Source organism: Carassius gibelio, chromosome B16 (genome assembly GCF_023724105.1).
Source record: "Carassius gibelio isolate Cgi1373 ecotype wild population from Czech Republic chromosome B16, carGib1.2-hapl.c, whole genome shotgun sequence".
NCBI classification, from domain to species: domain Eukaryota; kingdom Metazoa; phylum Chordata; class Actinopteri; order Cypriniformes; family Cyprinidae; genus Carassius; species Carassius gibelio.
In genome coordinates this window covers 24739227-24755678 of record NC_068411.1, presented here as the reverse complement: position 1 = coordinate 24755678, position 16452 = coordinate 24739227, and the positions used below count along the sequence as shown (strand labels likewise).

General features: G+C 37.3%; 1 protein-coding gene across 1 annotated transcript; it reads left to right on the top strand.

Moving 5' to 3' along the window:
• Nucleotides 1-3769: 3769 nt before the first annotated feature.
• Nucleotides 3770-10024, top strand: gdf6a (growth differentiation factor 6a). Its single transcript, XM_052578953.1, has 2 exons — nt 3770-4247; nt 7713-10024. Exons 1-2 carry the CDS (start codon nt 3911-3913, stop codon nt 8588-8590), a joined length of 1215 nt encoding a protein of 404 aa, XP_052434913.1. The 5' UTR covers nt 3770-3910; the 3' UTR covers nt 8591-10024.
• Nucleotides 10025-16452: the final 6428 nt, after the last annotated feature.

Here is a 16452-nt window from a genome sequence, read left to right as displayed (position 1 = left end):
TAAGGGTGAGTTGTCACCCTTACATCTAATCTACTAATATAGTAGGCATATTTTGGCGTGCTGTCCTGGGGGAGGGGTCCGGGCCCGGAGCACAGACCGAACCCAAATAACTCCCCTATCCCCAATTTGGGATAAATAGATTAGAAGTGAGGAGTTGGGGTGGAGGAGGGATGCCGAAAGAACTGTCGTGGGACAGGAGGTAGGAAGACTGGATATATATACGCTTGTGTGCTATTTAGGATGATTAGCTAAACTAGATGCACCTGTGCCAAATTGAATGATTATCTCATCGTGCTTCTCCCGAACTTTGTTAATAAAACCACATTTAATACAAAATAAAATTAAATATCACTTAGTTTAATAACGTTTTAAATTGATATAAAAATTAAAGTGCAAGTTATGGCAAATACATGTGACCATTGAATATAAATGCATACAGTAGTATATCTGCTGTTTGTTATATGAAGGGCGCGCAGTTATTCTAATACGGTGTTTCACTGCCCTCTGTTGGTAGTTGATAAAACAACCTTACGTGTTACTGTTAAAATGTCCGCAACGTTATGCTGGAGAACTGATGCATTTCTAGAAATTGTCTATTCTAGAGAAAATATACGTTGTGAATATTATACAAATCTGTAGAAGGCTATGTATTTACAGTACTAGCCTAATTGTGTTGCAGGAAAAAAACAATGAGTCTATGTAATAGGCTGCCGTGCTGAACTGAAGATTTTTTTTCATGTGATTTACCATTGATTAATGACATTATTTCTTGGCTAAAACAATGCTACCAGTTACATTCTCAGCTCAACTTTAGAGCACTTTTAAAAGACACAGTGGGTGTCAAAAGTGGGTTGACTCGTAACCCTAAGGTTGTGGGTTCGAATCTCAGGCTGGCAATACCATGACTTAGGTGCCCTTGAGCAAAGCACTGAACCCCCAGCTGCTCCCCGGGCACCGCAGCATAAATGGCTGCCCACTACTCCGGGTGTGTGTTCACTGCTGTGTGTGTGCCTTTACGTAACTTTTGTCATATTCACTTTCTTTCAAAAACAGCCATAAACCTTGAAGTCATGATTGATGATCAGCTTACTTTCTGTTTTATGTGTTTTAACCACATTGATAAAACTGCCCAGTCTTGCAGATTTGCTTTATTCTATTTATTCTTTCGGAAAACATACTTCACAACTCCTTGTTCAAGGTCTTCTTCTGTCCAGACTGGACTATTTCAATGCACTCCTAGCAGGTCTTCCAGCCAGTTCCCTGTATCCCTAATTGTACATTTTTTCAATTAATCCACAACGCGGCAGCAAGATTAATTTTTAATGACCCGAAAGTAATGCAAGTCACACCTCTGTTTATCAATTTGTACTGGCTACCGTTGGCATCAAATTCAAGGCATTAATGTTTGCCTTCAAAAGCACAACTGGCTCTGAACCCCTTTACCTAAATTCATTACTTCAGACTTATGTGCCCTCTAGAAGCTTGTGTTCTGCAATGAACAACGCTTTTTGTGCCATCCCAGAGGCACAAAATCACTTTCACTAACTTTTTCATTAACTTTTTCCTCCTTGTGGAATGAACTGCCCAACTCAATCCGAGTCCTTAGCCATCTTCAAGAATCGCCTAAAAACACATCTCTTCCATCTTTATTTGACCCTCTAACTCTCTATTCTAATTCTATTCATAAAAAACTTGTCCCTTTTAGACTTGCACTCTGTTCATTTACTGCTTGTTTCCTTTAAAAAACTAATCAAAACAGCTAAAACTAGCTTTTCTAATCTTTTTATTCTATCTATTTTTTTATTTTTTTATTATACAATTAACAAAAGCAGAAAAGGGCTCTAACACTAACTCGCTCTTTTCTTTTTCCATTCTATCTGTTTTATTTTTATTTATATAATAAAAAAGCTACTAGCTGCTTGCTAACTGAGACTTGTTATAGCACTTTTATATCATTGCTTTTTAGTTGATTTTGATTGCTTCCATTGTCCTCGTGTGCAAGACGTTTTGGATAAAGGTGTTTGATAAATTACTAAATGTAAGTGTAAATTTACAAAATGATTACATACATGAAGTTAAAGGTCTAGGAGCTGCCACCAGGGGAAAATAACCCCTCACATTTACGTTTCAGGCGTGATCTCAAAGCATTCCCATGTTTAATTAATTTCTTGAGTTTAGTTTTCCATAATTGTCTGTTTAATGACAGATTGTGTCAACAAAGGTATATGTGAATATAGAGAACATGATATATATTCATCAGAGTATAAAGTGCCACAACTAGCCCAGTAAGTTCCCTGTAAATTCCCTTTACTCCCTGTAAATTCAGGGAAACTTTTTCCAATCAGTGGGATGGTTTTTTGCAGATGAGATGACTGGGCAAAATATCCCAATTAACTTGAATTCACACTAGTATGTGTCCGAGACCATATAATTGTTTGTTGCGTTACATTTGATAATTGTAAGAGCTTTAAATAATAGAATCGACCTACATCGACTAATTGAACATGGATTTTGCTGGGTTGTGTTATTTTGATCATTTGTGTGATGTAGCCATTTTTCAATACGCAGCCTATTGATGACCGCGAGGAGGCAGTGTAGCGCAAGATAACGGGACAGGTGAAGCTGGAGAATGAACCGAGTGTCTGCGGCCAGCTTTGTGAGGATAAAAGTGAGACTTTTTACATGACAGTTACAATAAATGTCTTTCAGCTTTGGGACTTAAACATATTGATTTACAGGACTGCTTGGGAATTAATCTGAACATAAATTTCAATATAATTGTATCTCATTGAAGATGGTTTGAAGAAACGTTCACATGATCAAGTTATTTGGTTAGTTTTTGTGGGCTTACACTCTACAACAATACATTCTCACATTGCCTGTTCTTTCCTTTAGAAATAAGTTCTTCATTTTGACCTTTCATTATAATGCAACTTTTATTTTCTACGGGATTGGTGCAGTTCTTCACGAGACGATGTGCCCTGCAGTGAGGTGCTTGTAGCCAGTGCAATAGATCTGTGAATATTTTTGTCGACCTGTTAACCTCTGTCAACATGTTAGTCTACTTGGAAGGCCTGGTGTCCTGTTGTGTTGCCTGGTGCAGAGACCGAGACAAGACTCCCCCAGGGACTTATTTTATTTTAGGTCAGACTCTTGAGACTGAGCAGTTCGTTGGAAAAATATGGACTTTTTTTTTTAAATATTAAACTTTTATATAATTTATTTGTTAAAATCATTGTTTTAAGCCCAGCTTTATCTTTAAGACTTTCATTCTCTCTCTCTCTCTCTCTCTCTCTCTCTCTCTCTCTCTCTCTCTCTCTCTCTCTCTCTCTCTAATATATATTTTATGATCTATCTATCGAAAGCGAGTATATGCTAAATGTATTATACCTCTATAAATATATTTTTTGTATAGGCTGCTTATTATTACATTTATATAGAATAATAATATTTATAAAATATTGTTTTATTATACTATATTCTACAATTATTTTAATATAACGATTAAGCAAGAAAGCACACAATATTTGTTCTTTATACTATGCTATTGTTATTATGCATGCTATTAGCATCATTATCAATAATAACAATAATAATAAATCGATTACTACTACTACTAGTGATGTTTTTAAATAAATTGTATATAACATATGTTATAATGACGTAAAAAACACAACTTAGGAGGAGTATAGAGAGTCTGGAGAAGTTCTCCAATAAATCCAGGAGCGTCTGTGAGTGGGCGTGTCTCGTGAGCGAGAGTGTCTGCAGTCTGGCGCTCTTGAGCTACAGCGCACTTCACTTGAGACACGCAACACAGATCTCGCGCAGTCCGCGCTCGTGAAACAAACCAAAAAAATCGGGTTCACTGGGAGACACGGCTCGTCTTCACATTTTTGTGGACAGTAACACCATGGATGCCTTGCGAGCAGTCGCCTTTTACACGCTCTTCATTTTCCTTTGGAGTTTACCGTGCTGCCAGTCAGCTGCGCTTATGTCGCAGAAAAGGAGCAAGGGTGCCAGGAGCGCATATGACGGGCAAAGGTCACCCAAATTTCTTAAAGAGATTTTCGCATCCTCTCCGGGAGCTGGTCGTCGGGATGATTTAAAGGACCCGGTTGTGCCTCACGATTACATGATCTCTATATACAGGACTTACTCCGCCGCTGAAAAACTGGGGCTCAATGCAAGTTTTTTCCGCTCTTCAAAGTCTGCAAACACCATAACGAGTTTTGTAGACAGGGGAAAAGGTTTGTTTTGTCTTCTTACATGCATTATCCGTCTGAATTATGCACTATGCCTATGCATTTTCAATATTTAGTAATGAACCGTTCTTTTACTTTGAAATCTTTACTGTGATAATGTAAAACAGGAAAGAAAAATATATGTAGGCTATATACTTTAACTCAGACTTGAGCAACAATTTTCTGTTGGTTAAAAAGAAAATACTTTTTTTAATTTATTTTTTCGCTCTAAAACCATAAATAGACCTAGATTGTTCTTAGAGGGAAAATAACTTAAATCGGATGAATCATTTTCGAGGGTTTGTTCATGTGCTAAGGGTCCTGCTTGGGCCACAATTTAATGCTCAGCCAGTATAAAGTTATATTAGTTTTACATTGACCTCAAGGTAACATGCCAATAAAACACTAATTGGTGCGTTTTCTAAATGAAGGCAATAAATCTTTCCCTTAACTTCCCCGCGTGCAAGCACGGACTGTTCTCTCGAACCTTATGCAGGAAAAAATAATAATAAATTTGCTCTTATTTTTCCGATAGGAATTACATTATTTGTACAATACAAATACAGTATTTTGCGTTCAAACGTTTAAGACTTTTATTTCGTTTTTTTTTTTTTTAGAGAATAGTTTTTAGTTGCATTTTGTATTTAACAATGCTATGCGCATAAATTGCAGTGAAATTGGATTTCTTTGCAACAAATAATTGCGTGAACAATGTGTGGGGGGACGAACGCAAAAACATGCAACGAAAAGAGGAAGGCGGCGCAAACAGTGCACTTTTCCTCTGCAGACAAACGGGTTCGCAGAAAGAACAGAAGCGCCAACCGATATGATGAAAAAAGCTTTACTTTCCTCACTGATTTTGATTTGATGTGTCATTGGCTGTGACCCTTCACTGGACCCTCTGAGGGTTGCTTTGCATCAAACCGCTGATTGGAGTATTTGAACTGGGTGATCTAATTGAGTGTCCATGTCATAACATATCAAACACAGTCTATTCTCCCGTAATGAACTAGTTCAGCCAGAGGAACATCACCAAAAGAGAAGAGCAAAACCTGGACAGGACCTTACGTGTGTTTAGGTTTGGACAACTGTTGCTTTTTAGGCATTTTGCTGGCCTTATAACCTTCAAATTGTGGAGAGTTTAGTGCATTACGCGGAGTTGCAGATCAAAACGTTTTATAAGCGTCTCAAAATGCTGTAGCAATCGGTCTGTAACATTTACCATCAACACTTAACGCAAAGATCAAACCGTTCCAGTTGCCAGGCTGCACTACAGTGTCTTGGCTATAGGAACCACGCGCGTCATTCGCTGCTGAATGTCATCAAGAATCATTTCCACTCAAGCGCCGTTCAATTATGATAAGGCAGTAATCTTTTTGTGTAACAGGAAGGAATTTCCTCCAAAACAGATAAGACATTTCCACAAAATTTAGATCGTTATGGTTGCAGGATCAGACAAGAACAAACGGAATGTATGAAAATTACTTTTGGCACTTGTAAGTAACTCATTAAAACGCAGATGGTGCCCCGGTAGCCACACTAAGTCTCTCTCTCTCTCTCTCTCTCTCTCTCTCTCTCTCTCTCTCTCTCTCTCTCGTCTTACAGAATCGAATTATTGGAGAAGAATGTTGATTGATTAAAAGCGAGCGACTGTGTGGCTGGAGTGATTTATGAATTTCTGTTAGTGGCCTTGCCTTGTCTCGGTGATCTTGTTTAGGCCGTCGCGTAAACTCGTCCAACTCTTGCTGCTTGGAGTTTTATTTTATATGTAGGATAATCACTTTTGAACGGGGATGTTGTTTTTGGCGGAAGGGATGAAATATAAGCGGGGTGCATTTTAATGTGGTGGGAGGGAATTCAGAACTGTTAATTATTTGGTGACCTTGTATTCGATTTGTTCGAGGTCTTATAAAAACTCTAATGTGAACCATACGTGCACAGGAACGAAAACAAACATTTAATTTGAATTATTTGACAGTTATGTTCACGCATGGACGAAGAAAGTCAAAATAATATTCATTTTCGTTTTGTTTTTAGTAAATATGAATTAAAACTACAAATTCAGTGCCGTTTTTTTAATGATTCGATTTCGTTTTAAGAGCAGTGCAGTTATTTTGTATTTAAGCATTAAAAAGCAATAGGCTCTCGAACAGCCATATTAAAATTAGCCTGGTGTTATTCAAAATTATGCACGTATTTATCTGGGATTTTGTTCAGGGTAAATGGTATCTGTGCCCCAGGCGTAGTTGGAACGATAATAGTCTAATAGTTCAGCTGAAATTCTTACATACACAAGCTCACATGAATTCTGATAAATGCTTCTCGTTTGGTCTGTCAGAGAGATAAAAGGCGGTGATAAAGTGCGACTAGGCCTCTGGATTCCTGAAGGGGAAAGAATGCATTAATTGTGCATTGTTCAACACGTACAGTATGTCGCTTTGTGTCTGGCGCACTCTTTCCCCCCCACTCTCCCTCTTTCTCTCTCTCTCTTCCTCGCTATGGTTACCAGATCTCTCTTATTTGCGTCGTCACCTGTATACATACTTAAGACAAATTATTTTGCAAAGTGTTAAATTACAAAAACGCATGAAGGACTATAGTACTATAGCACCAACGTTGCGTAAATGTTCCCAATAGAACCAAAAAATGCTTTAGATCCACATGAGATCATTTTTACGTTCTAAAAGTAAGCTATCTTTCTTTTTTTATTTATTCTTTTTTATTATTATTATTCTAGTGCTTTAGAAAATGATATAGCCTACCAGTGCTTTTATAGACCCATAAAAGCAATTATAATCTTCAGGACCAAACAATTTTTAATCCCCTCCCAAAATATAGCCATCAAAAATGTTTCTTGATGAATAGAGGGTTCTTTACTGAACAGGTGTAGAATGTTGAATAACTTTTATTTTTAAGAGTGTAGACTTAGAGAAATGATACATTTTTGCTGCACTGACCAAGAAAAAATGATTTCTCTGAAAATGTCAACAATTATCTTGTTAATTTGTGGGTTGCAACTGTTCCAGCTTCTTGTCTAATTTTAGAGGGATATTCTTTTGAGTCTGTCTTTCCCACTTTTAATCTTTTAAAGACTAAAATAAAGCCTGATCTCTTGAGAATGTGAGCCAAAAGTGTGACTGTGTATATTCTTTTCATTTTTATTTAGTCTATACAATCTGCATCCATATATTATTACATATTTTTTAAATGTTGTGCATGCGATGATTCATTTTAGAAAAAGAAAAACAGGAAAATATTTCTCAAAAGATGCTGCTGCATCTTCACCATGTTTATTTCTCGTTGTTGTTTTTTCAACCTATCTACTCTTTTATACCTAATTGTGTGTGTATTTTCCATCTTAAAGACTAAAAGAGAGTCTAAAATAAGGGTTTAGGTTTTACCTGGGCCCTTTATGAGAATGTGAGGCACTCTAAGTGAATCTGACTGCAATTATTTCTCTTTATCTTGCAGACGATCTCACGCTCTTTCCTTTGCAAAGACAAACGTATCTGTTTGATGTCTCAACTCTGTCAGACAAAGAGGAGCTGGTCGGTGCTGAATTAAGGATATTTCGCAAACCACCCGGGGATGGCCAGCCGTCTCCATCAGACGTCTACACTCTTCATCTACTCTCGTGTCGATCAGAGAGGCCGTTGGTTTCCAGATCCCTTGATCTTCAGGATTCCCGAAGAGCAGAATGGGAGGTTCTGGACGTTTGGGGAATTTTTAAAAGCAGGCATCAAGGGAATCAGCTTTGTCTCCAGCTCAAGGTTACGCATGGCAAATCTGACACAGAAATTGACCTAAAGCAACTGGGTTTCCACCGGCACGACCGAACGCAGCAAGAAAAGGCCATATTGGTGGTCTACGCGAAGTCTAGGAAAAGAGAAAACTTGTTTAATGAGATGAAAGAGAAGATCAAGTCTCGCGGAGACGAGGAGGAGGAGGAGAGCGCGCTGCAGTTCAAAGCGCGGCGCAGACGGAGAACTGCGCTCAATAATCGCCATGGGAAACGGCATGGCAAAAAATCCAAATCGAGATGCAGCAAAAAGGCGCTGCATGTCAATTTCAAAGAGCTGGGATGGGACGACTGGATCATTGCTCCACTGGACTACGAAGCCTACCACTGCGAGGGCGTGTGCGACTTCCCGTTAAGGTCGCACCTGGAGCCGACCAACCACGCCATCATTCAGACGCTCATGAACTCCATGGACCCCAACAGCACGCCGCCGAGCTGTTGCGTCCCAACAAAACTCAGCCCCATCAGTATACTTTACATAGACTCCGGCAACAACGTCGTGTACAAACAATACGAGGACATGGTGGTAGAACAGTGTGGCTGTAGGTAGCGAATCAGACACGAGGGTTTGGCACCAAGGCATAAAAAAACTTGACCGATGCGTAAAGACGCGCTTGAGCCGCCCAAACTGCGCATTATCACCTATGCAAAAGGGATTCTTCATCACAGACATTTCTGACGATTTAAACGATCTCCACCGGCCACTGTTCACAGTTGTGCCAAGAGCGCATGTACAGTTTCTCTAGGCTTGAAACAAAATTGTGTTTTAGGAGGTTCGTCGTCATTTTTCTTTACACATGCTGGGTTTCTTTTTGTAATCACGTGTCCAAAAAAACCCTAAATATTTCTTTAACGAGTAGTCTCTCGGACGAGGCAGGTAGAAAAACGCCAGATTTCGTGCGTATCCGTCTGGACAGGATTCACTGAGGATTGTGTTACACCATTATCTCTGTGGACTCAGAAGAATGTGGAGACGGGCACCTGTTCAAATTCATCTGTTAGTTATATGGATAAGATACCGTGTGGTATATGGATAATGATGAATGAGCAAAACGCAGTGCCCTGGAAACGCTTTTTACGACCATCAGTGCGTAATTTTAGGCATTTTCAGCTTTTGGGAGCAAAGGTGAATGTACCCAAAATAAATAAGACGTAAAGCGATTCTGCTTCATCCCTACAGACAGAAAGAGAGAGACTGACTGACTGATGTTTTTTTTTGAGGAGCATCGGGTAACGTTCTCGAGTAAATGTTTTAGAAGCGATCGACCATTCCACAAAAAATCCACAAAATGTCGTTTTGTACTTTCTGAGAAGACAAAAAATGGAAATCCATCAACGTTTGCATCTTTACAAAATGCACTTCCGCAACTATCCAAGTAGTCTGGAAGAAGCGTTTTTCCTATCGACTGACAAGGAAAAAAAAGAGACTCGAATGCGAGATTATATTTAAATGCACATTAGCTTTGAATGCACTGTTGTTCATTTTATGAGCTGTAAATATTTGTAAAGTAAAACCTGAAGTGCAACGTGTGAAGAAATGTAAAACCACATTTCTTTGTTAATGTACATTTATAAATGCACTCAAATCGCTATAATTTCTATTCTATAATAATTTTATTATTTGTGATGTACAGAGTTTCATGATAATCGTGTATTTCTTACGCTGATAAAACAAATTTAATTTAAAATGTATTCATTATTGCCGAGGGTGGAAATACCATTATCAATCTCTACCTCATAATTGCATAGAATCTACTTTCTGAGGTGCATTCAGTTAGAGTTTAAGGTTTTTCCCAAATATATATAAATATATATATACAGTATATCAATGGATAATAATCCACACTATTACTGTACTAATAAAAAAAAGAAAGAAAATAAATGCACTTTGTGTGGTGCCACTGACTCCTAAGATCCATTTAATTTTTTTGATTTTAAAACCTCTGTAATGTTTGAATTATATATCAATAGCATTTTACTAAGTGTCCAGTGTTTTATTTGTTATTTTTATGTAATTTTCAATATATATATATATATATATATATATATATATATATATATATATATATATATATATATATATATATATATATATTATTTTTTTTTTTAATTCACAAGAATTGTGTGGTGCAACTGACTCCCCAGATACTTTTTATTTTTAAATCATTAAAATTGTTAAGTATATCAATGAAATGTCATGCTGGCCAGCAAAACAATCAGACTTGGTTATAATTGTTAATGTAAACATTTCTCAATATTTTATGTACATATACAAATAATGATTCTTATTTTCTCCCACATGCAGTTTTTGGTAAAAAGCACACTGTATGGCATATACTACAGTAGGAGTCTTTAATTCCACATCGTATAATATCAATCTCTCAAACTTTTTAAAAGATAAAGTAATTTTATTAGTGAGGTTAAATAATTGTCCCGGGAAACAGGAGATGATGACCTCATAGAAGCCACTGTAGGAGCTGTTGAAAACCATATTTCGACTTTTTAAAAAAAAAAATCCTATATGCTTGTTGTTTTCCTGTACACTGCATTTTGGTTTCCATCATTTTGAATGATACGTCACTCTTAGTTTTCAACGACATAAATTAAACATGATATCAGTGTCTTGCATAAAAGCCTAATGCTTTATAAATTAGATTAAACAATTTGAATTAGGGAACACACAAGTGCCATTCTTTTGGGCCTGTGCAGATGATTTAGCTTTTCCCCTCCATTTAAGTTGTCATACAGAGTTAAAACGTTTCAGTGCTGTGTGAAGTCTAACATTTCTATTCTTTTTTCACTCAGCAGCTTCTTTTCATGTGTCCATCTTTTGTTTCCATTCTACTGACAGATCCTCTCCTGAGATAATCCAGCTCTTCACCTGATCTGTTTCACATTTTTATTAGCTCTCAGACGGTTTAAAAAACCCCATGGGATTTCTGTGGCTCGTTTTCACCATGGTTTATTAGCAGAGTTTTTATCCTTGCATACGTTTCTGCTCCAATAATCAGGCTTGTGTAATGGGGCTAATATGTCGTAGAGTAATGCCTCTCACAGTCACCTCTCAGTGTTTGAATAGTGTTGAAACGTGGACCACAGAGATTTAAGGAAATACATCTCCAGCGTGGATCTGAGTGTATGAGCAACAGGCTGTTTTCCAATGAATTAGCCCTCCTCAGGTCAAGTTTTCTTAACACTGTAATGTTTCCCAATCTTCAGATGAGAAGGTTGAAGGGACGGATTGCTTCCATATAGGCATCGGCCTTGGCCTGGAAGCAATTAGGAAATTGCTTTGAAATGCTATATGTTGTCCAGACTCAGTTACAGTATTGTGTCACTCTACACATATTTGTTCAAGGACGGGAAAAAGATGCTAATGTGCTCTTAAGCTGTCTCAGCGAATGACACTTACAATGATAATGTCTTTCAGAATGAGGATGGAGACAGCATGCGCTGTGTCAGGTGGGATCTCATCACCCATTACAGGTCCTATTAGATCTATCTAAACAGATGGAAACACACAAGAACTCATTCTGCAAGATTTATCCTCTTTCTGGCAACACTTCACATTAGGTTAATTGACATTAGTTTATTTATTAGGTAGCATGATTTTGAACAGCATATATTTATTTAAGATTGGGATATAGTGCATACATAATATGTGTTGATTTTTTTTAAACAATGTATATGACGCAATCTATAATGCTTCCTGGCTGAATATAAAATATACATATATTAAAAACATAATAGTAACATAATCACATTATAATAATATTCATTATCCTGGTAGATGGAAGCAGATTTTTATCAACAATGTCTCGTTATATTTCACCATTCATCCTTCCTTCAATTATATGAATTTTTCCAGTGCTACATCATGGTGTTTTGGGGTGATGTGCAGTGCAATTTGACCTCCAACCGTGGTGTTTTTTTAAGGCATCCAAAGAGTTTCATTTTGGTCTCATCTGACCCGACTATATTCTCCCAGTATTTCACAGGCTTGTGTAAATGTTGTGCAGCAAACTTTAAACAAGCTTCATCGTGCTTTTTCTTCAGCAATAGAGCCTTGCATGATGAGCGTGTATACAGGCCACGGCGGATGAGTGCATTACTTATTGTTTTCTTTAAAAAAATTTTACCTGCTAATTCCAGGTCTTTCTGAAGCCCTCCACAAGTGGTCCTTGCCCCTTAGATAACTCTTCTGATAATTCTTTTCACTTCTCTGTCAGAAATCTTGCGAGGAGCACCTGATTGTGGCTGTTTATGGAATAATAATGTTCTTTCTACTTTCAGATTATGGCCCCAACATCGCTCACTAGAACATTAAGAAGTATAGAAATCCTTCTATAACCAATGCCATCAGTATGTTTTGCAAAAATAAGGTTGCAAGGGTCTTGAGAAAGCTCTTTGCTTTTACCCATTATGAAATGTTTCTTGTGTGACACATTGGCCACGAGACCAACTTTCTCTATTTTTATAGGTTTATAGGCCATCCGTTGGGACTAAACCAGCTAATAGTAATTTCCACTGACAAGGGGCAGGATTGCTTTCTAATCACTGATAGATTTCAGCTGGTGTCTTGGCTTTCCATGCCTTTTTGCACCTCCTTTTCTTCATACATTCAATACTTTTTCCCTGTGTCATTTCACTTTTTTCAACAGAACATAATTTCTAAACTTATTTGTTTTGTTTACTTCGATTGTTACCGACATGTGGTGAAAGTTTCATGTCAACAGCACCTTTAGAAATACATTTACTGAGAAAACTGTGATGTGTTCAATACTTATTATAGTGTGTGTGTGTGTGTGTGTGAATGTGTGAACACACATGTATATGCACATTTACAACTTCAAATGTAAAAAAATTATTAGAACATGTATAAAATATAAGTATTCACATTAACAACTTGAAATGTAAAAAATAAAGTATAATTTAGATCTTAACCAAACTGAATAATTGTGGTAAAAATATATATTTTTAATATATTTAGATATAATTATGTACATGAACAACTTAAAGGCTAAAAAGGTATTAGTAAATCAAAATAGATTTATAAGAAGATCAAAAAGTATTAAATATAAAATATTGTTCTTATTTCACGTAATGTATAGAACCTTGTTGTAACATGTTTCCAGCTTCGTAGGTTTCTTCTCACTAAAACGTTATAGTGGACCGCATGAATTAAAAGTTGTGTTGAAAGACACACATGGGATAAGTTTACTTTGGATAAAATAATGGGGATTTCCTTGCTAGATATGACAGGCTTCATGTCAGCCTGACCGTATTTTGCTTTTGGATCCTCATTTGAGGTTTTCCGGCACTTTCGAGCACGAAACCGATCAGAATCTGTTTCTTAATCCTAAATGGACATCAGTGAACTTTTAAAGGATAGAAACGGAGACCGACTGCAGACCAGAGACCGTCTCTTATTTGATTATGATTTATGAAATAATGGCTGGGTTCATAGAAAGAGTAGATGATGATCGGAATGCAGGAGATACAGAGGGTGTTTAGCAAAATGGAATGCAGAGTTTACCATTCCGGGTTCCTCAGTGCATTCCTGGACTCAGTGCTGCATTAAGTAAATGGCTCTTCCTGGTCATTGGAGAGCTATCTTCTACTGTCGGGAATGCCTCTTGAGACATCACTGTTTATTTGAATGTTATGTCTAATGTGTGCGTGTGTGTGTTTTCTTTCATAAAATCATACAGTGAAATGCCTGGCAGACGGACAGATACCTTTCAGCGCAGTTTTTGGGAATGTTCTTCATAAATAGTCTTGACACATCACATCTGTGCATGGTGCTATCAGACAGGATTTCGACTGTGGAGGCCTGTGGTAATGCTCAAGCTCGAAGATATACAGTTTTGATTCTTGCTTGATTCTGGGAAGCTCATAGTCTTACAAATCATTTACTAATAATGGATTCATCAAATAGATATTAAGAAAGCATCATAGTTAAATGCAGTTTTACAACTTTGTCACCAATCCAGTGTAGTGCCCTAAACCCTAAAATGACTGTAAATAATTAAAAACAACTTTCACTGCTAAAGTTTACAAATAATTGTACAGCTCAAACAATGCACCATAATGCATCATAAGTATTCAATTTTTACTATATTTACTTACTGGAAGTCAACCTTCAAAAAAAAAATAAAAAAAAATAATAATATATATATATATATATATATATATATATATATATATATATATATATATATATATATATATATATTACTGTAACATTGATTTTTACATTTTTAAAGGAAAATAAGGACAATGAAAAATGATTAGTTGTGATAATCAACATTATACCTCAAATGCTATGTTAAATATATGTCAGAAATTCACATTTAAATGCACATTTCTTTCTTTTTTTTCATTATTATTATTATTATTTTTTATGATTCAAATCGAAGGTTTAAAGTAAGGCCAGGACATGTGTCAGGAGCTTGCTCATAAAACTGAATGGGCAGAGAGACAGATCAAAAGACAGTAAGGAGGAGTGTGTGTTTGAGGAGACAGAAGGACTGCAGCGAACACAGATGGGAAGATGGAGGGTGGATGAGAGCGTGCTTGAAGGGTGGCAGATGCCTTGACTGACCCCCAGTGTAGCCCTGCATTCATCCGCTGGACACCACACAAAGACAAAAGGCCGACCCAAACAGTACATACAAGTGCCCATGCCTCAGGGTCAAAGGTCAGATTATCCTTCATCTAATTTTGTAGCTCTGTTCTCTTTGAAAATGTTTTTGGGATTTATATGAATAGAGGCCAAAGCAATTAGTGGCTGTTGATTTGAAGAAAAACACATGACAGAGTGAGACAGACGAAAAAAAAAAATGCATTCTTCTAAAGAGGCATCCGACTGAGAGTTTTTAAGAAATGAACAATGTCCGACATCAACAATAAAGATAAGGTAAGCATTTTCACCTCTCTTTTGTGTGTGGGTGTGTTTATCCTACACAATTATATTTTTCCACCTTGCTGTCTTATGGTTCTGTCAGGACATAATATAATGTTCTTTTTTATGTGGAACACACAAATGGAGATTCTGAATAATGTTATTCCGAACAAGAAAATTCGGAATAAGTTTTTATATCAATAGAAGCTAAATAAAATCAGTTTGCCGGAAAACATGACAGAGAAGGAGAGATCTGAGATTTTATCTGAGATTTAAACCCATCAGCAAAAATAAAAGATTATACAATAACTATACATAACTATACACAATTATATTTTCAAAGTTTTATTAAAACAGACTTTGAATCTGTTGTTAGTTAACTAAATTATCCTTCTGTTGTTCCAAACCTGTATAATGTACTTTTTTACGTGGAACACACAAATGGGAATTCCGAATAATGTTATTCCGAATAATGAAATTCTGAATAAGGTTTATATCAATAGAGGCCAAAGCAATTAGCAGCTGATGATTTGCCAGAAAACACATGACGTAGAAGGACAGATGATAAAAAAGGTGGAGTTCCTCTAATGGGGCATCTGTCGAGTTTCCCCTGACATGTTTTTAAGTAACACCTGGCTTTAGCTTACCTGCTAATCTCATTACAACACAGGCCGGGGGCCATTTTGAAAACTGAGTCGGTGCTTTTATTTAGTTAACGACAGCAAAACATTTCAAATCTAATAGAAGCGTGTGGAGATTGGTTGTTCTAGTTTAAGAAAGGGAGAATACGCAAATATTTGCAGGGTGTCCGCAATGATAAACGTCTCACACACTTGTTTGACAAGATACTTTATTTTTCTGGAAACTATTTAGGCGTTGTCAGACTCACAGCTCAATTGAGTGTTTAGAGACAATGGTCTGGTGTTGGTTAATGTCATTAAGTATGTGTGCGTCTTGTCTCGGGGTTTGGTTCGAGTGTGTGCTAAGAGCAGGGTAAATTTGCACTGCCGATCAGACAATAGCAGTGTTTAGTGGCGGGGCAGGGACGCGACCTCTTTGCCACCCTCCATCTGGTTGCGCTGCTGGCTGTGTGCCTTGACTGCTACTCTTAAAATGCGACGTAAAGTTCGGGTGAGCCGGAGACCTATGAGCCTGCTTGATTTCATAAAAATAAGCTTGCGCCGCTGTGAATAATGGAGCGTTTGGAGTGGTACTGTAAAGTGATCCACTGAGAAAAACAAACATTGGGCATGAGAAAGCAAGAACAGACCCTCGGCGAACTGAGTGGACCGGGGGATTGAACTCTGGTTCTTGATTGGTAAGTCGGCCTGATGGACACCTCCGGGCTCTGTAGAGGGTGCCTGGGGTGTCTCAAAAGGTCACAGCCCCTGCTGGCTCACACCATCCATTAGTCATGAGGCTTTGCAGCTTACCTGTCTAGCGTTTCAGCTCAGCACAATACAGTTAACCTCAATTGGACTTGATTAGGAGGTGTGGAGAGCGGCCGG

Excerpts from the sequence above, each read along its gene's own strand:
- gdf6a (XM_052578953.1), top strand. The coding sequence starts at position 3,911 with ATGGATGCCTTGCGAGCAGTCGCCTTTTACACGCTCTTCATTTTCCTT. Across the intron at positions 4,248-7,712 it reads TTTTGTAGACAGGGGAAAAG|ACGATCTCACGCTCTTTCCT; the intron begins GTTTGTTTTGTC and ends TTTATCTTGCAG.